The 21,806-nt window shown below is 37.1% G+C and overlaps 1 protein-coding gene across 2 annotated transcripts; it reads right to left on the reverse strand.

Annotated features, from left to right (window-relative positions):
• Window positions 1-32: 32 nt before the first annotated feature.
• Window positions 33-21,633, reverse strand: LOC131951244 (nicotinamide/nicotinic acid mononucleotide adenylyltransferase 1). 2 transcript variants are annotated; one of them, XM_059313587.1, is made up of 10 exons: window positions 21,493-21,633; window positions 18,584-18,672; window positions 18,231-18,298; window positions 6,955-7,094; window positions 5,067-5,197; window positions 4,825-4,926; window positions 4,142-4,200; window positions 3,876-3,971; window positions 1,513-1,789; window positions 33-574 (listed from the first exon to the last, which is right to left on the reverse strand). In XM_059313587.1, the coding sequence occupies exons 1-10, from the start codon at window positions 21,593-21,595 to the stop codon at window positions 524-526; spliced, it is 1,116 nt and encodes a 371-aa protein (XP_059169570.1). In that variant the 5' UTR covers window positions 21,596-21,633; the 3' UTR covers window positions 33-523. The 2 variants fall into 2 exon arrangements, with proteins under 2 accessions (XP_059169570.1, XP_059169571.1); XM_059313588.1 differs by lacking the exon at window positions 33-574 and having other exon boundaries at window positions 605-1,789.
• Between the last annotated feature and the right edge of the window lie 173 nt (window positions 21,634-21,806).

A 21,806-nucleotide genomic window follows, 5' to 3' on the forward strand; every position in this document is an offset into this window, starting at 1 on the left:
ATTGATACTCATTAAGTAAATACAGATCAGTAGCTTCACAGAATTATAATGCAAAGAAACAAAGAACATTTAAACCAGCAAAACAGTGATGCATAACTGAAACAGGGAACATCTTACTAAATGTTAAAATGTAAGGGCTTAATTTTTCCATGTACAATAAAGCAATTTAGAATTTTGACAGCTGTATTCTATATGAAAAATAGACAAAACTTTTTTACATGAGCTTAACAGAGATATATTCTTTTACAAAATAAAAGCAATTATTTAATATCACACTAGATTTCAAACATGATTTCTTAAAAACAAAGACATACTATTTATTATATTATGTTTGGAAATATGTTCATGTATGGCAAAATACCTATATACAGAATGTGTAAAAAAATAACTTCAATCAACATATCACCTGTCTAAATTTAGTATCACAATATCACAAACAAAACATTATGCATCAATTTGTAGGTCTGCATTCAAAACATGAGTATCTACAAAAAGAAACTTTATAATCGTATGCTTCCATTTTTTAAATAAACTTTTTTTTATTGTTGGGCTGCCTTGCTGGCCTCAGATAATACTGAAATCAGATGAAAATGAAGTTTGTTTTAATGTAAATGTAATAATATTTCCAACTTAGATTGTCTATCAAATGCTGTTTTAGAAAAATTCTATTTTAAAAAACTGTGCCTATTTAGTCACAAAAAAATTAAAATGCCAAGTAAAATAAAAAATTTAAGTTCATATATTTCTCTAGACACTCTCCCAATATCTGCTGTCACACAATCAATTTGACACAATGAGAAATGTTAAAAAAAATTGTGCTTAGTTAAAATTAAAAATACTGAGTTCCCCTGCAATAAAATATCTATCCATGAGAAAATAGAATACAATTTTAAGATATTTTAAATGCATATTAAAGATATGTACATATAAAAATAAGCTTTATGTTTGATGTGTTGTCAAAGACAACAGTAATGTATATTTACTTGAATCAGCAACAATCAGCAGGAAAGTAACTGAGGTACATGGTGAATACACTGAACATTAAATTCAGTTTTGCAAACATAGTAATGATAAAAGAGATACATTTTAGCAAATATACAACAAAATCAGCTTGAAAAAAGCACCAGGTAATTGTATCTTTGGTCGCCACCATAGTTTTATACAAGTTGGCAGTAAATAGCAAAATGGCATTTTGTAACTAAATTCTGCATGAAACTGAAACTCTAGTTGTTTTTTTTTATTTGGGTGAATAAGTAGTTTTATGCATTCCAGTTAATATGTTAAACCTGTCTGATAGTACCCACAGGCTAAAGCAGTAATCAAGTAGAGCATAAAAACAAGTAATTAATTTACTGCTCTTTATTTAATCGGTTAAAGTACTATTTCCAATACACAGTTTCATTATTTAACAAGCATTGAGTTATCTTTCTCTGAGAATATTAATGCTTGTGGTTATCAAAGAAAGCAATAAAAAAATTAAACACAAGTTTCAGGAGTAAAGCCAACACGTACATTTTTCACTCGCCTGACCAGCATGCCTAAGTCAGAAAAGCAAGGCACACTGTTGGAGTTGTGGGTAGGCATTAGCCTGGTGACTGGAGAAGCCCTTTTGTCCAGTGTGGTGGTCATCCTGTGCAGGGTAAGGTGAGATGTTTCATAGCCTCCGCGTGGGGAGGATCTCAGGACAACACTGATCTCTGCTGGCGAGGAAGAATTGGACTGGTCCTCTGCTTCAACTGAAGCATCTGTATGACCATTTGGAGATGGCATCATATGATTTATATACTTACTGTGAGAAGTCCAGAGGAAGGCATGCGAGAAAGATATTTGTGGTTAATAACTCCATATGTTTGAGTGCTTGTAAAATATTTGAAGCTATCCATTATATTTCAATACTAATTTAATGCTCTACCAAAAGTGTTAAGTGTAAACAAGCTAAGCAGCCTCCTTGTTCAGTTGTTAGCCATTAAATTGTGTTTGTATTTTAATAGCTTTCAACCACCTATTAACTTTTGTTCTTAGATCTGACAAACTTATATGCATCAAAGGCTATCACTGTTTCATAAATTAATAAGTTTTATAAGAGTAAATCAAGTTTCAAATCAATTTTAAGAAGTAATTTATAACATAATTTATACATTTAAAACAGATGCAAATGAGTATATTTTAAAAATCAATATCTCATGCATAAATTTCATAAACCAAATATAAGGCTGAAATCAATGATAAGATTCAGTACTAAATGCTAATCTGTATGCACCAGAAAGACTGGAAACAAAATACTTGTTACACTAAACATGCTCAGTACATGACATTTATTTTAATGTTTCTAATGTACATCTATTTTGTTTTTTAGGCTACTTTATATTAGGCCTTGGAATTGTCTTTTTTTATTTAGCTGGGATGATTTAAATGTGCAAAGTTGATTTACTGCACATTTAACTTTTAAGTAAAGCCTTTGTATTAACTTTGTGAAGCAGGAGTTCAGTTCATTATTGTAAGTTAACTGTAGTTGTAATTATAACCATTCCTTACCCAAATAATTAATTGACATATGAAAAAATTTATCTTTAAATTTTAAAAAGGACAATCAAGTTGGGTTTGATTCTGGTATTTTAGGAATAAGTAGACTTTCATTATTTTTTTCCTTGTAATGTAAACAACATTGCTAATTTAAAAAAAAACAAATAATTAAAACAATAAAAAGCAAGGCTTTTAAAAAAATAGATGTTTAAACCATTCTATTTCAACATATTTATTTCCAAATTATCTCATAATTAGCTCAGCTATTTAAATATATGTGGCAGTATAAAAAGAAATGGGACTATTCTGTTTTTTGTTTTATTCATACTGGAATCAGCCATCTTGAAACATTCATGTAAGAAAACTATCATGCAAGAACAAAATTAAAACATTAGCTTTTACACACTTTGATATAAACAATGAGATTCTGTTTACAATATGTAATGAGCTAAAGTAAATTTACAACAATGAGAAAAGTTTATAAACATTCCATAAGAAATTAGACAAAAAATTTGGCACAATAAATGACAATGAAGCAAAATAAGAGGTTGATGCCTATGGCACCATTAAAACCTAACAACACAGAAGTAACTATTAATCTAATTTTCACAGGGATTGGGATTGTGATGCTTAATAAATAGTTGTTAAATATGTGATTCTCCAACCATTGGTGTTTAAGTTTAAAGTAAATGAGAAAATATTTTAATTAATTTTAATGTAGTGGAACTATGCCAGTGACATCCCAATCTTAACAAACTGTATAGTTTTGATGTACATTAGGCTGAATAGTAAAAACAATAAGTGATAGATCTGATAAATGTATGAACTGGAAGAGAGGAATTAGATCACTAACAATACCAACATGCAACAAATGATACTGGTTGATTCATACACATATTGACATTGGTTGTTAACATTTATAAAAAAATAAATCTAAACTTCTAATAAATATTAGAATGCACCCCTCTGCAAGCTGTGTGACTTTGATAGCTGACAGAAGTTGCAAACTATGGTTTTAATGAAACAATTTTAAAAATTTGGCCTTAAAAGGTTTTGTTACTCTACTCAGCCTTGGTATTTACATCTGGTTTTAATTGCTAAATGTGGGGGAAACTATGAAGGAAGATGATTTTAATGTTTATAAATTTAAAAGAATACAACAACAAAATAATGGAATGGAATTGTATTACAATGGCTTTGATTTATGTCAATGTCAGGTTTTCAGCAGGGGCTAGTTTTTATAAAAATATTTAGTCAAAGCCATTGTGATTTTCACTTTTTTAAACACCATATAAAAACAAATGAGACAATATGCTCAAGTTCTATAGTAAACAGATCTGTACAGTTCTTACTTATCAGGCACGCCATAAAGCTGGTGTTCTCTGATGTAGTCAATTACTGAATCCTGCAGCAAATATTTGACACTCTCCCCTCGTTTGAGTGCTCTCCTGTCATCAGAAGAAATAGGCTAAATTAGCAGCTTCACACATTTATTTAAGACATGACTTTCAAAATAATTAAATCATTTGCTGTAAGATACAACTACTTCACTACACAAGAAAGAATAAAATAATGACAAAGTTATATTAATTTATTATTTAATGCATGTATATATTACCTAATTTTTGTAGAGCTTATATCATTGGTAATCCATTCTGTGACTATAAAAATATTTTCCTGTAAAAGAAAATTAAAATCAAAACTAGACACCTAAATAAAAATATAAGGGCTGTTTGGTTAAAAAAGAAAAGCTTTATAAAAAGAAAAAACCTCAAAATGTATTTTTAAAAATATAGCATATTTGATTAAAACACAACTTTAAAACACAACTTTTTATGATTTTATTTGCAATCTCAAATTCAAGAATTCATCATGAAACATATACAGGAAAATTAATGGCCGCCAAATTTTATTTAAAAAAAATACTTGAAAAAAATATCAATTCTTCTAAATCCAGTTCTTAGTTCTTTGTAGCATAATGAAAGTAATCTGAACAACCCTGTGTAGTACACACTACACAAACAGGCACATTTTTTTTCTTTACTCTTTTGTACCTGTGGCCAGTAGGGCAGATAAAGTAGAGTTCACCTGTTTCTATGATCATGGCATATGAAGGGATAATATGGTCAGTTCTATCCCTGTTTGATATGAGTGAAGTAAACATTGAAACATGGTCAACACATTCTACAGATTTCAGTCTGGTATCCAAATTGAAGACTTTTTGGAAAGAAGTCATGCAGTCTACCCCCAAGCCCTAATGTCCTTTATTTTTTCTTTAATCCAATCTAAATATCTACTTACTTTAAACTTAGTCAGAATATCTGATTCATAAATAAACTTCTGTGGGTCAGATCCTGATCTTGTGATGACAACTAAACCGTGTGTACCAACAATGTATTCAATCTAATCAAGCAATAATTTTTAAAAAAAAAGAATTAACATAATATTCTCGACAGTGTCAGTTCATTCTCCTACCAACTGACTGGATCAAAATAGCAATAATAATAATACAGGAAGGGTAAAAATAGTTTATTGTTACTCACATCCTCCTCCTCCCACAAACCTGGAACAGCAAAAGATTCTAGAAGATCCCCTCCACACAATAACTTGACACAAGGGACTTGATCTGATTCACCATCTATATTTGGGATCTGGTTCTGTGTTATGTCTGACACTGGAACAGAACATTCAAAATATTCCTTTTTAAAAAAATTATACATACATATATACATGCAAAGATATATATATATATGTATATATATATATATTGTTACGTACCCCCTTCTCTAATCCTTTCGAACTAGTCAGGGGATCGTAAACAAGAAGAAGAAAAATAAAAATAAATAAATGCCAACTTCAGTAATCTCTATTTATTCGCCACAAAATACAACATCTAACATTAACCCGCCACCACATGGAACACAATAGGAAAAATACACAACTATCTACAACAACTAAAGTACTTAGTACGACTACCCTACTTGTCCCTAACCGTCTAGCCTAGCCTAAGTCTAAAACATGTCGTGGCTTTCCACTAGCTCACAGAGACGACCCATGTCTGTCTCCTCTAGACCTAGCTATCCGAGACCAGTCCGTCTCCGTGAGTGTCCCGAGTGTCGAGTGTGTCCCAAGAGTGTCCCTAGTCTCCTGTCTACCCTCCTAATATTCTCGAGTCGTCCCTGACCAGTGTGGGAACCTTGTTAATCGAGCCTGACCCCCATGTCAGGTCAGGACATGACCGTCCCCTGGGTTCCGTCCGTCCAGAAAAGCTTTCCCAGCCATAAATCACGGCCTGTTGGTGGTTACCAGCCGAGTCCCCAAGACACCAAGTCTGCCACGCCCACAGCGTGTAATCTAATCCGTGGTGTGGCCATCAAGACCCCCAGACTCTCACGGCCTATGCTGGCCAGTGCATTAAAATGCCTAAGCATTTCATTTTAATTACCTGGCCCTCCTCGATGGGACAAAACCCAGGTAAAGATCACTTGGGATCGTAACAATATATATATATATATATATATATATATATATATATATATATATATATATATATATATATATATATATATATATATATATATATATAAATCAATAATGACAAGTGTATGCTTTGGTTGAAATGTAATTACTTTTTAATATAGGACATATATATTTTTTACAAAATAAATGTTGAGAAGCTAATGAAAATCTCAGCAAAAAAATCAATATCGTAATCCAACGCCCAATAAGCAGAATGCTCAGGATTACAAGACACATGCACAGGAGCAAGAATCCATGCCATAAAGTTGCTGGCTTCTATTCCCCTTCCAGACATCAAAGATCATATTTCTAATTATGATATTACTACAGAAATCCTAGCAGAAAACATCAATCAGTCTGATATTTAAAGAAACCCAATATGAGTGAAGCCTTTATTTAACATTAATCAACATCATCAAATAAAAAACTTTCAAAAAAAATAATTTAATAAAAATGTTAATTGAAATCAGCTCATTAGGTAGAAATATCTCATTAATGTGTATTATTAATGTATGTATTATTTTTATCCACAAAGAAATGTATCATATTTTAGAGTCCTATTAAGGCTAAGGGCATGGACAGGTGATGAAAAATAAAATAACCAAATTGCTTATTTCTAAACCTAATGCTCTAATATTTAGCATATAGTTATGACTCAAAGAGGTAAGTCTAAAAATAACAAAATGGCCAAAACTTTCATGGAGACCATCTTGGATTTTTTTTTAATAATTTTAACATTGAAATATAAATATTTGTCTTAGGCAGACAGTTATCTAATCATATTTGTTCCATTTATTAAATAAATTTAAAAAAAATTATATTCTCATGTGACAGTGTACAGACAGAGGTTATAAAATATCAAACCAAACATTTTTTGTTAACTTAAGAGGCTGCGTAGACAATTTATTTTACCTGAACTGTGAGGCTGTTTTCTCCTTTTTTTAGATGGAGAAGGTTTGTGCCCAAACTGGATTTCAACTTGTTCTTTAAAATGTTTCAACACTTTAGCAGTTTGAGACCACGCACTAAGCTGACATTCCCATGTGTCTAATCTGTGTAAGGAAACGGAACATCAATTTCAACTAATATAAGAAAACAGAACATCAACTTAAACAAATATAAGAAAACAGAACAACATAAATTAATATAAGAAAACAGAACATCAACATACACAAATATAAGAAAACAGAACAACAACATTAACAAATATAAAAAAAAAACAGACCGTTAATATGGGCCTCTAGAAGATTAAACAAATATAACAAAACAGAACATTAACATTTTTTTTTCCAATTGAATATCCTACACATAGACAGATAATATACATATTTTTTCTACACCTAAATCTAATCCTCTCAACTCTTCTATTATAAATGTCAACAGTATACAATTTTTATTACTTGAAGTGCAGTATTAATGTTTGTATTCATATTTACTGACAGGCAATCTATATTTTTTGAAAAAAAGTATCACTAGCAAATAAAATGTATGTTTAACAGCCAGATGACAATATGGATGGAACAGCTCAGTGAGAAAATGGATGGAACAGCCAGATGACAACATTAAAAAAAAAATCTGTTTGAATCTGGAATTGAGTCATTATTTCACATTTTTAAAAGTAAAAGACTATATGTAAGGATGTGGATGGGTGGGGTCGGGGTGGTGGTGGTGGTGGGGGATTTAGGGAGGGGGTTAGGTATAAGTCAGCGAAAGAAAATGTAAAGTCGATAATGAATGCCCCTAAGCAACACACCACAGGCTGGTGATTGTAGTGTAGTCAGCCATCTTGAAAAGTCGGGCTTGTTGATTCTATTAGCTGTACATTAGCCGTGGTGATGGAGCTAATGGGTGCTTTAATTGTTGCTCCCATTGTCAGGCTGCTTGTTCTGTCAGATAACAACTTGTGTCTCAACACTGGCTCACTCACCACCACCGTGTCTCAGTCACCACCAACAACTGTCTCAGTCACCACCAACAACTGTGTCTCAGTCACCACCTTGTGTCTCAGTCACCACCAACAACTGTGTCTCAGTCACCAGCAACAACTATGTCTCAGTCACCACCACCAACTGTGTCTCAGTCACCACCACCAACTGTGTCAGTCACCACGACTGTAAGCAGAAAAACATCAACTGAGATTTGTACCAGTAGCCTACTGAATAAAAGCACACGATCTAGACTAGGTAACCTCACTGGTTAAGCAACCAACTCCAGAGTTAACCCCCCCCCCCCCTGTCTTTATGTACCTTAAAACCTGTATGCTAATGCGGGCTTATACAGTTTCATTGACTAGCATCAGCCGTTGGATCAAGTCAACAATCGCTCACGTGATGTATGTGTTGTGGCATCCGGTGAGTAACAAAGACATGACGACACAACAAAGTTTATGTCGAGTCGAGGACATAGACCATGCACGCAAGGGAAGGGGGTGTCGGCGGTTTAAACTGAACATTTAAGATATTCTTTTCTTTAAATTTTTAATCTCGCAGCTTCTTGAGTTAGGTGGCAGGGTAAAAAAAAATCGATATGTCCGTGAAAAAATAAATCAGGCGCTCGTTCATTTAGTGGCGTTAAATAAAATATGGTGCGCTTTGTGTAAGGTGGAGGGGAAAAAATCGTTGGGCCGCGGACGTGACAAAACAAGAGGAAGAGAATTTTTCCCTGGGCAGCGCATGGGGCAGGCCGGCTTATCCCTTCAGTAGTGTCGGTCAAACAGAGCTTGGGTTGTGTAGTCATGGCTGCTTCATATGTTATGACAAGTCACTGCTACAATTGTGTTGTCATAGCTGCTTCAACAGTCGCCAACAAAACAAAAGATTACGTTGTGTAGTCATAGCTGCTCTATATATCGCTAACCAAGTCCGTGCTCAAGTTGTGTAGTCATACTTGCTCTACGTCCGGTCATCAGGTCAGAAAATAAAATCACCATAAGATAAACCCGTCTTGGGTCTGTAGAGTAAACCAGCCGATGGCCCTATGCCAGCGTTTAATCCTGTTATTTACAGTACAAGATGTGCTCGGCTCTTAACGTCACTACCATTTACTTTTATGGTGGACGTTGTTTAACAGTTTTTCCCCGTTCGTATTGCTTGCATGACAAGTCTAGGCGCTTGAAACTAAGCCTGCCTCTAATACCGACTAAACCCTGACCTGTAGATATGTTCATCAAAAATTACTTATTAACACGAGAAACCCGAAACACGCTATATACGTATTTACAGATAGACTACATAGGAAACTCATTTCTAGCTCAAGCAGAAGAAAAACGCAATACACAATTTGACTCAAATAAACTAGATCAGGTAGGTATTTTCTGCTATAACATAACATTTAAGAACCTTTGATCCCATAACCTATGAATACGTACATAAAAGAAGCCCCAGATATTTTGATGGCTCCCCTACAGGTACTGCTGCCAGCTCCCCTCCCTAACCCACCTCACCCACACCAACAAGCCGGCACAAGCTAATATACTGAGTAGTTCTCTCAATCATTCTGGCCACCTCCTATCAGAAGGTTAAATATAGCCATAAGGTTAAATATAGCCATTTCCATGCCATTTCCGGCGGTAAACATTTCCATCTGGAACTGGTGCTGTAGAATACAGGTCTGCTGTGTACCGTGGCATCTCTCTGGTCGTCGTACTGCGGTCTAACAGTTTCACAAGGTTCACTATCTATCTATCTATCTATATATATAATTCTCCTCTTCGAGCCGTTAGAAAACAAGCTGCAAACGCTCTCCCTACCTCCCCACCCCTACATGGTTTTAGTGAGCTGTGTTCACTCTAAATGTTTACAAGCAGAGCCAACGATTTTAAACGTAGGGGGGGGGGGGAGGGGGGGGGGGAAGGAAGGGGGGGGGTTATGGTCCTTAACGAGCTACTTATAGTGTTTTAAAGAAATATTTTCAGTGTCAGCGTTGGTACTGTCGAATTCACAAATTATGAATTATTGAAAATTAGAAACAACTAAATAGCGGCGTATGTTATGCCGCGGGCCGGCTCGTACACTATACACCTGTTCCTGTACCGTATTTCATACGCGCCTATCTATACCATAAGATCAGTTTCTTGTAGCATTTATTCTAATAGTCTTGTTAACTTTTTAATTTAAAGAAATCATCTTGATCTCTTCAGAACAGATTAACATCTAAGTTGTTCACATGATGATACTCATCTATTTTTATAACCTTCTCGAATAATTGATTTTCATTTATGAACAACAGGGTCTATCACACAAAACAAATACAAAACGTACAAAACAGTGATTTGGGATTGATAGTTTAGGACTCAACGGTTGCTAAGTGGCAAATTTTTCCTATAGAATGTAGGTGGGATTCAAACAAATGGCTTGATCTGTCCACACTACATTAATGCTCTAATGATGGCCCGTGTTTTATGGAGCCGGGATTGATAGATGCCTGTAATCTATCGTAATTGTAAAGTAGACATAATGATCAGTCGTCATTAATAAAGTGTTTGTTAAATGGATGGCCTAGGGAGCGATACGTTTACATACAGATCCATTAGGCTTTTAATTTGAAGACCGAACTTCAAACAACTCGTTTGGGTCTAGTTTTTCTGTGTCGAATTCTTTTGATCCAGCGTGGACGTACTCCTAACAATCCAATGATTGGGATCAAGCATATACTAGTCTAATGATTGGGATCAAACATAGACTAGTCCAATTATTGGGATCAAGCATAGACTAGTCCAATGATTGTGATCAAGCATAGACTAGTCCAATGATTGTGATCAAGCATAGACTAGTCCAATGATTGGGTTCAAGCATAGACCAGTACAATGATTGGAATCAAGCATAGACTAGTCCAATGATTGGGTTCAAGCATAGACTAGTCCAATGATTGGGATCAAACATAGACTAGTCCAATGATTGTGATCAAGCATAGACTAGTCAAATGATTGTGATCAAGCATAGACTAGTCCAATGATTGTGATCAAGCATAGACTAGTCCAATGATTGGGATCAAGCATATACTAGTTCAATGATTGTGATCAAGCATAGACTAGTCCAATGATTGGGATCAAACATAGACTAGTGCAGTCCAATGATTGGGATCAAGCATAGACTAGTCCAATGATTGTGATCAAACATAGACTAGTCCAATGATTGGGATCAAACATAGACTAGTACAGTCCAATGATTGGGATCAAGCATAGACTAGTCCAATGATTGGGATCTGGCATAGACTAGTCCAATGATTGGGATCAAGCATAGACTAGTGTCAGTACAGTCCAATGATTGGGATCAAGCATAGACTAGAATCAACACTGACATCTCATTAAAGCTTCGCTAATACAGACCAGGCATTAGCTTGGGACGAGCTGAATCAATGAGTGCGGGCCCGCGATGTTTAAATCTGCTACAGACACGATCTAAACGAGCCACGGCTGCGTGCATTCATCTATTTCACTGGTCAATTGAGGACCAGTCCAACCGTGAACGGAGCATCCTAAAGTAGAGACAGACGGGATGTCAACAAGTGCAGGGAATCTAATGGGATCAATTCTTTAAGACGAGTAGTTCAAGCTAATGGCAGACCCCAGCACTTTAATCCCACCATTTCTCTTCGACAAACATAACTAGGTTCCACCTTCCCCCCCCCCCACACTTACACAACCTGAGCGTCCAGCTACAACTGTCAGTAGTAGCTGCCGCCCGAGGGGTGGGGCAGAGAGGAGATAGCGCTGAATGTTGCCAGGATGAACGAATGGCTAAATTATTTTTTTTAACCATCAAAATGTCAGCCGTATTCCGACATCTAAATATAGTTTCTACACGAATGGAAACAGCCGGTGGCGATGGCTGATTCGGCCAGTAATAAGCACATTCGAACTGTGCCAACACAAAGTTGATGGTACACCAGCGGGGTTAGGTGAAATACGGACATTTTAAGTCACTTGAGTCATCCACTTTATAACTTTATATATACACGACTGTGTATGTGCAATTTATTTATGTTTCACTTCGGGCTAGAGGCTGCCATTAACATTAAGAGTAAGGGAATTTTCAGCCGATTTGTTTTCAAGTATATTATATATCACCTTGATAGGTAAAGCATCACGCGTGAAATAAACTTATTTACTGACTGGACCATATAGAGGCCTGTTCTTAATGGAAAATTCAAGGATAAAGGGTTTACGGTAAAGGTGTGCATTATTTCGAATCTGATCAATATTTAACAAGATGAATCAAAGATTCTATGACCGCAGTGTCACATGAACACGTTTAGTGCAACATGTTTAACAAGGGAGGTCCACACGACTTAATTCATGAACCAGCCGCTCAAATCGGGGACTTGAGAAAATGAAAAAAAAAATCGAACGCTGTAAAATTGAATGGTGGCACGACAGCGTCCTGTTCTTTCACTGGAATTTTCTATTGTCGCTGTCAGCAGGCACTGATGTATGGGAGGGTTCAATAGACCAGTCTCAAGGCCGTTTTATCTAGAATGCTGTGGGGTTGTGGGTTCTTGGCTTGATGGAGCTGTGTTTCATGCCATACGCTTGGTAGAATTATCTTCAGGGGTCTTTCAGACATATTTCTCCGGTTGAGGGAGAAGGGGGGGGGGGGGGGGGGGCAATCTGTTCTTGAAACACTTCTGGGAAGCGGACACCGGTGAAAGTATATATATATATATATATATATATATATATATATATATATATATATATATATATATATATATATATATATATATATATATATATATATATATATATATATATATATATATATATATATATATATATAATCTATTTCGGTTGGGGAGGGGGTGTTGGGCGAGCTCCATAGGGGAGGCGGGCCACTGAAGCTGCCTGAAAGAAACACTGGCTGTCTTAACATAACTGTTGTCTAGCTGGAGCCGTTTCGTGCCCTACACTTGATAGATCTGCCTTGAGAGAACTGTTTCCACTCACACAATTCCTGAAGTTCAAGGTTTTAAACAATCGATAGATTGACTCTACTCACTTTTTTTGTGTGAGAGAAAATAAAGGCGACTCGGTCTATTTGAATTACTTTGTAAAGAACTTTTTTTGACACCTTTACAAACGAATACACGGTTGATTAAGCTTGTAATTTTTTTTACCCCATCACTCCCCCCCCCCCCCCCCAACCACTGCATACATCTGCATTAAATGCCCAAGCCACCTTTAATACAAATTCAAAGAGTAAAAACTAAATTGATTTGAATTCTTAAAATATAAAATTTTGCTATATTTCTCACGTTTCCGAGTAGCACAAAAGTCTCGACATCCACCCTTATATGAGTAAAGTAATGTATGATTAAAAAAAGATTATTGGACTGTATAACACAAGTTATTATGTTACTCTAAGCTTGCTAGCTAGTGCAGTAATCAGAGCCGTCTAAACAGCATGATGTGCTTCAGGGCAGAGAGATATTGAGTGGTCTCAACAATCCGCAGGTCTCGATACTTAATGGTAGATACAATGAACATTGACTGGGTTTGTTCTAATTTCCAACAAAACTGCGTATTTATATGCATAAAAAACCGATTTAAAAAAATATAAGCATGTTATATACTGTATGTACTTTTATTGTAACAAAGATTCTGAGCTTCTGCGAATACCTGACTCCTTAGTTTTTGTGTTTGGCTGTGAGAGGTATGCTAGTTTACATACAGATCCGTTACGCTTTTAATTTGAAGACCTATGTCTAGTTTACTAGTTACAGATTTTTTTATATAGAGGGGCCCCATCTGTCCATCTACCCCGAACGTCATGCAAGCTTAAAGCATGTGATTAGATAAGTGCAAAGAGAATGTGGACCCTTTGAATTCCTCCTAAATATGGTAAAAAGCTCCACCCTTGGCTAATAAACAAATTGCTAATCTATATCCCGTGTTCAATGGTGTAGCCAAAGAACGTCATGTTTTTTGTCCATACATGTGGGGTCAAGAATCGTCAGAGGGTTGTCAGGTCATCGATTGGGCTGGCGGTGTGGGGGAGGGGGGTATGGTTGTTGTGGTAACCATCAGTTGGCCAGACGAGTGTCTGTCACGTGATTAACTTCGTCTATGTGCTTGTGTTTGTTTGTTTAAACAGGAACCGTCAAATTAGGCCAATTATCATCACAAGATGTAAATACAACGCAACCGTTAACGATTTAATTGAAGGGGAAAACACTCGAGGAAGAAACAAGCTATGTAAGATACGCGCACCACTCCACTCACATATGTAGCACAACTCCACTCTACCCACATATGTAGCACCACTCCACTCTACCCACATATGTAGCACCACTCCACTCTACCCACTTATGTAGCACCACTCCACTCTACCCACATATGTAGCACCACTGCACTCTACCCACATATGTAGCACCACTCCACTCTACCCACATATGTAGCACAACTCCACTCTACCCACATATGTAGCACCACTCCACTCTACCCACATATGTAGCACCACTCCACTCTACACCACATATGTAGCACCACTCCACTCTACCCACATATGTAGCACCACTCCACTCTACCCACATATGTAGCACCACTCCACTCTACCCACATATGTAGCACAACTCCAATCTACACCACATATGTAGCACCACTCCACTCTACACCACATATGTAGCACCACTCCACTCTACACCACATATGTAGCACCACTCCACTCTACCCACATATGTAGCACCACTCCACTCTACCCACATATGTAGCACAACTCCAATCTACACCACATATGTAGCACCACTCCACTCTACCCACATATGTAGCACAACTCCAATCTACCCACATATGTAGCACCACTCCACTCTACACCACATATGTAGCACCACTCCACTCTACACCACATATGTAGCACCACTCCACTCTACCCACATATGTAGCACCACTCCACTCTACCCACATATGTAGCACAACTCCAATCTACACCACATATGTAGCACCACTCCACTCTACACCACATATGTAGCACCACTCCACTCTACCCACATATGTAGCACCACTCCACTCTACCCACATATGTAGCACCACTCCACTCTACCCACATATGTAGCACCACTTCACTCTACACCACATATGTAGCACAACTTCACTCTACCAACATATGTAGCACCACTTCACTCTACCAACATATGTAGCACCACTCCACTCTACCTACATATGTAGCACCACTCCACTCTACACCACATATGTAGCACCACTCCACTCTACACCACAAGAGTAGCACCACTCCACTCTACCCACATATGTAGCACCACTCCACTCTACCCACATATGTAGCACCACTCCACTCTACACCACAAGAGTAGCACCACTCCACTCTACCCACATATGTAGCACCACTCCACTCTACACCACAAGAGTAGCACCACTCCACTCTACCCACATATGTAGCACCACTCCACTCTACACCACAAGAGTAGCACCACTCCACTCTACCCACATATGTAGCACCACTCCACTCTGCCCACATATGTAGCACCACTCCACTCTACACCACATATGTAGCACCACTCCACTCTACCCACATATGCAGCACCACTCCACTCTACACCACAAGAGTAGCACCTCCACTCTACCCACATATGTAGCACCACTCCACTCTACCCACATATGTAGCACAACTCCAATCTACACCACATATGTAGCACCACTCCACTCTACCCACATATGTAGCACCACTCCACTCTACCCACATATGTAGCACCACTCCACTCTACCCACATATGTAGCACCACTCCACTCTACCCACATATGTAGCACCACTCCACTCTACCCACATATGTAGCACCACTCCACTCTACCCACATATGTAGCACCACTCCACTCTACCCACATATGTAGCACAACTCCAATCTACACCACATATGTAGCACCACTCCACTCTACCCACATATGTAGCACCACTCCACTCTACCCACATATGTAGCACCACTCCACTCTACACCACATATGTAGCACCACTCCACTCTACCCACATATGTAGCACCACTCCACTCTACCCACATATGTAGCACCTCCACTCTACCCACATATGTAGCACCACTCCACTCTACCCACATATGTAGCACCTCCACTCTACCCACATATGTAGCACCACTCCACTCTACCCACATATGTAGCACCACTCCACTCTAACCACATATGTAGCACCTCCACTCTACCCACATATGTAGCACCACTTCATTCTACTCCACATCACATGCACCACTCTAATCTTCACCACAAGAGTAGCACCAATCCACCCTACACCACATCACTAGCACCACTCTAGTCAACCCCACATGAGAATCACCACTCCGCACTACCACTACCAGACAGGAAATTAACTACATTCAAAACCCTCAAAGATTAACTGAATGATGCCTAAAGAACGATGGGTTACTTTTTCTTGGTTCTCTGACATTAATAGCGTTTTACTACACTTCCTTACCAGACCACACAGAAGGATCATTTTAAAACAAAATAAAAACTTAATCACCTGTTATTTGTACTGCAATAAGGGAATTGTGTTTTGACCATTTTATTAAAACAAAAACAACAACTCCCAACAGAATCAACATTGAATCAAGTTAGTCAGAACAATAGACGGTAACAAACTATAGGCATGTGATTACCCAGTGAACACAAGTGTGATGGGCCCAATGAGCACAGGTGACTGAGGACAGGTGAGTGATTTAATGAAGTAGAGGTAAGTGACCCATGAAAGAGCAGGTAAGTGACCCATGGAAGAGCAGCTAAGTGATCCAATGAAGTAGAGGTAAGTGGCCCATGGAACAGCAGGTAAGTGACCCATGGAAGAGCAGGTAAGTGACCCATGGAAGAGCAGGTAAGTGACCCATGGAAGAGCAGGTAAGTGACCCATGGAAGAGCAGGTAAGTGACCCATGGAAGAGCAGGTAAGTAATCAATGGAAGAGCAGGTAAGTGACCCATGGAAGAGCAGGTAAGTGACCCATGGCAGAGCAGGTAAGTGACCCATGGAAGAGCAGGTAAGTGACCCATGGAAGAGCAGGTAAGTGACCCATGGAAGAGCAGGTAAGTGACCAATGGAAGAGCAAGTAAGTGACCCATGGTAGAGCAGGTAAGTGACCCATGGCAGAGCAAGTAAGTGACCCATGGCAGAGCAGGTAAGTGACCCATGGCAGAGCAGGTAAGTGACCCATGGCAGAGCAGGTAAGTGACACATGGAAGAGCAAGTAAGTGAGCCACTGAAGGTCATGTGAAAGCAAACATACAACAAGAATGAGTGTGTTGATGGATCAGTTTAGGATAATTAAATATCTAGCTAAGAGAAGATGAGGCAATATCAAATACCCTGAACGGGTATGGTGGTAATAATCTAGTCAATTTTGATTACCAGCCTAGGATGATGTAGACAATTACATATAAAGCTAGAGAGAGTGGGATTATGCTATGCTATTATCTGTACCATGGGACAGTACATTTAAAAAAAAAGAAATATAGTTGATGCATTGAGAAAACCCAGTCTGTGTAAAATGTTTTGGAGAACAATGAAGGAAATAGGCAGAAGCAAATAATTATACATGTTGGCCTAACATGAGGTGGCTGCCTTAAGTGAAACATGCCTAAGGCATGCATGCTATAACTTCATGTTTAAAAAAATAAAACAAATGAAGATGTGATGAATGTCTTTCAATATTATTATCAGGTGATGGTCCACAACATAACTACCCCATCAAACAAGTAATTGTTTTTCTCAGTTTTTCTTCAATCTTGCTTGATTTTGTGTTGATCATGTTTGTTTTGTATAATGTGATATTTGACTTCTATTAATACTATATATTTAACATGTAATTCTTATCTATCTTCTGCTTTAAATACCCAGTGTACTGGACAGTTAAACTACTAATGGCAAGGGTCCAGTAAACACTAAGCACCTATATTTCTATTTTGATATGTTTCATTGTAGAACAATATAACCATTAAAAGTATATATTATTTTAAAAGACGTAACAAAGTAACTTTTTTGGCTGACATCTTTACTACCACAGTGACAATAAAATAAAAATAGGTCAACCTGCAGCCTACCTTAATCATAACCATATCCTATTGGGTGACAAACCATTGGTATGTTATCTATCTATTAAAGTTAACAACAACCCTGTTTTCAATATATGAAGTAGCTTCTTAGAGAAAAAAATAAAGCAGAAAGGTAGTAGGCTATCAACTCACTTGATCCAGTCTGTTGATTTTAAGGCTGCCTTCAGCATTTCACATCTGTGTTTGGCTGGCACCAAGTCCTGTATCATGGGAAAATAAAATGTAAGCAAGATAATAAGAAAAGTATGGTTAGAATTTTATGAGATTAAACATTAAAGAAGAACTAATAATTGGAAAGCTGATATCTCAAAGTAAAGAATTTAAACACTTTAAAATGATAAACTGTGTTGAGTGAGTAATCTCAACCAAGAACCCCTATGTAGGAACACTGTTTATCAGCTTAAAATATCCAAGCAAGGCTCTAAGTCTAAGTGAATCATTAGAGTAGGGCATGTTGAGCAAGATTGTCAAGGACAGTAACTCACCTTTTTCTTGTAGCCATCACTGACAGGGGACATAATACCAGAAGTCACTTGAAACCTTCCTGTTTTGTTTAATGCATCTCTTGCTATCTCTGCGGAAAAGATAATTTATAAACAGCATAAGAGGACACGATTGCAACAAGAAGCAATTAGGCCATTGGGTCTAACATTTAATAAAAATAAAATACTTATAATATATAAACACTAGGCCTAGAGAATAGAAATATTTAATTTAGAAATATTGGATGATTATAGATACCGGCGTCTGATAATGGAAGCTTCTTTAAAAAAAGGGGTGTTGGGTTGTTAGTAGTTTTGTAATCTCGACTAATTTTATGGTTAGAAATTAGGGTTAGGCATATGGTAGGACAGGGGTTGGGGTTAGGGACAGGGTTAGCATTGACATTAGCCAGCCATGTGTGTATTTAGTTAACTACCAGTAACATAACACCCCTTTTTTAAAGAGGATTCCATTATCGGACACGGGTGTAAACATTCTCCTGAAAAATTTAATATAGAATCACTAGGTCTAGTAGCTAGGCCATGGAATAGATTACTATAGAATTAGAATATATAATTGAATACAGAGGCGTAGCAACCCTTCCCGGCGCCCGGGAACAAACTTTCAATTTGGCGCCCCCTCTGTAGCAAATTTTTAATTTGCATGCACCCCCCCCCTCCCCCTCAAACTTTCAATTTGCACCCCCCCCCCCCTCAAACTGCAAACAGCTAAAATGAAATTTTAATTTGTTTTTACAACAAATTTTGGCGCCCCCTAAGGTCGGCGCCCGGGGACATTTGTCCCCCCCCCCCTGCCCCCCCATCGCTACGCCTCTGATTGAATATTATCCATTATTATATTATATGAATAGGTCTCTCTATACACTATACTAGTTTATAGTCTATAATACTATAGATTTAGATTAGAAGCTACATTCTAGAAGATTGTGATTATGTTGTTCTTAATGATTTATTATTAGGCCTATATTTAATAGGCCTATAAATCTTATTATTATATTGTTATTGTAGCTTTGGACTAGACTCGAGAATTTTGAATGCTTAGGCTTAGTCTTAGATCTGGATCTAATACTAAACTAATAATAATTATTATTATTAATACTATAGGCAATCTAGACTTAGATGAGTTAGATCTAGACTAGATTCTAGATCTAGATCTAGATTCTAGATCTAGATCTCTAGAGAATCTAGTTAAAACTTGGTTTCAGTTTCAATCTGATAGATTAGTAGAAGAGATAGAAAAATAATAAGAAATCTAGACTAGTTCCCACGTTTTCTTTAACTTGCTTTCGCGTCTGTTTGTTTGGTTCTCCAATCAAATCTTGCGATGGAAATTTCGGGCACTTCCCAGTTAGCTAGCGCGCTGAAATTTTCAGGGAAGCTTTGTTTTGGATGACATTAGAATATTCCATTGTTATTATTACTAAATTGATCCATGGAAACATTTTATTGAGCATTTTAGACCGCTATATAATCTATATATATAATTCTCCTCTGCGAGCCATTAGAAAACAAGCTGCAAGCGCCTCCTTACAGTCCCCTCTCTTTCTCTCTATCACTATCACTAAAACCCTACCCCACTCCTACATGGTCTGCTGAGCTGTGGTCACGTTAATGTTTACAAACCGTACAGCCAGGTTTAGTGACGGCTATTAGGGGCAGATAATTTAGTTTGAACTGACTTTAAACTTACAGGAGGTAACTAAGAGGAGGCTGCTTTCACGGGGGGGGGGTGTAGGGTCGGGGTTAGGGGAAAGGAGGGGGGGTTAGTGTTTTAAAGCAAATATTTTCAGTGGCAGCATTGGTACTGTCGAATTCACAAATTATGAATTACTGAAAAGTAGAAAATAAATCAACTAAATAGCGGCGTATAATACGCCGCGGGTCGGCTCGTTGTAGTAAAAACGTGAGGAAAAAGGGACATAACCCAGTAACTGTAATTTGTGTACAAACAACCGTAACAACTGGTGGCCAGTATGGGGGAGACGATATGGTCGAGTGGTTGGGCACACGATTGCTATCCCACTCGACACGGGTTGAAGTCTGTGTTCTAGTCAGTAACGTATTCACACAACGTTGTTTTTACGAGTTGTCTTTTTACGAGTTGTCTTTTTAGGAGTTGTCTTCGTTTACCCAAAAAAAAGTGAAAAGATAAAATCGATAGCAAGATTTTAATGCAAACAAACAGACAAAGACTAAAAAGTAGAAAATAATAATCATTAAAAAAGTTTAAAAAAACCCACGTTTTCTGATTGAACTAAAAAGTAGAAAATAAATGCTATACATCACAATAATGCAAGCGATCACTCTACTATAAGCGATCAAAATCGTGGGGCGATGTGATTTTCTTACAGTTTCTAATACTGTTGACTCTCTACAAGCTCCCTAATAAAAGTCAATAGTATTATCTAATCAATAGTAATATAACTTTTACTTCGGCGCCCCACGTTTTTCATCGCTTATAGTAGAGTGATCGCTTGCATTATTGTGATGTATAGCATTTATTTTCTACTCTTTAGTTCAATCAGAAAACGTGGGTTTTTTTAAACTTTTTTAATGATTATTATTTTATAGTTTAGTTAGATTGAGCTAGATCTAGAAGTGAAAGGAAGTGATATATTATATAAGTAATATAACTATACTATAAAATCTTATTATAATAATAAGATTTTATAGTATAGTCTTGTTTCTTGTTTAACAGAGCGACTAAAATGTATGTGTTTATCATATGGGACCGCGATTTCGAGATCGACGCGAATTCCAGAGTGCCAGACTCAGCCTGGTTGTCGGGTTACACAAGTGAAGTTACGTCACAAAAATACAACAGCAGGCTCAATCAACTAAAACACAAAAACATAAAAAAATAATAGTCATGAGAATTATTAAACACTTACCAAACATTCGTAGATGCATGTTTGTTACAGGACTGTAAGATCCACAGCCGAGTAACACTACTTTACTCGGCGATATCATCGTATTGCTTTTCCAACAAAACATTCTGCTAGCGGTGAGATGAAGCTTATTTATTTATTCAATTCCAGTGACGTCATATTAGTTAACATTTTTGGAGTAGTCTCCCCTGGACCATATAGACAAATTTAGTTTTAGATCTGGATCTTGTTTATAAAGTCAGATTGCCTACTCATAGTCTAATTTTAGATATAAATTTAAACAAAGTTTAATACGTGGGGAATGCCACGAATTCGAT

Source organism: Physella acuta, unplaced genomic scaffold (assembly GCF_028476545.2).
Source record: "Physella acuta isolate Inbredline_101_S28 unplaced genomic scaffold, ASM2847654v3 ptg000805l, whole genome shotgun sequence".
Taxonomy (NCBI): Eukaryota; Metazoa; Mollusca; class Gastropoda; family Physidae; genus Physella; species Physella acuta.

What these genes read in the sequence shown, in the direction of transcription:
- LOC131951244 (XM_059313587.1), bottom strand. Translation starts at nt 21,595, where the DNA reads ATGTTTTGTTGGAAAAGCAATACGATGATATCGCCGAGTAAAGTAGTG. An exon ending in GTGATGGCTACAAGAAAAAG is followed by an intron (nt 18,299 to 18,583) that starts GTGAGTTACTGT and finishes CCCATGATACAG; the next exon opens with GACTTGGTGCCAGCCAAACA. An exon ending in AAAACAGCCTCACAGTTCAG is followed by an intron (nt 5,198 to 6,954) that starts GTAAAATAAATT and finishes GTTCTGTTCCAG; the next exon opens with TGTCAGACATAACACAGAAC.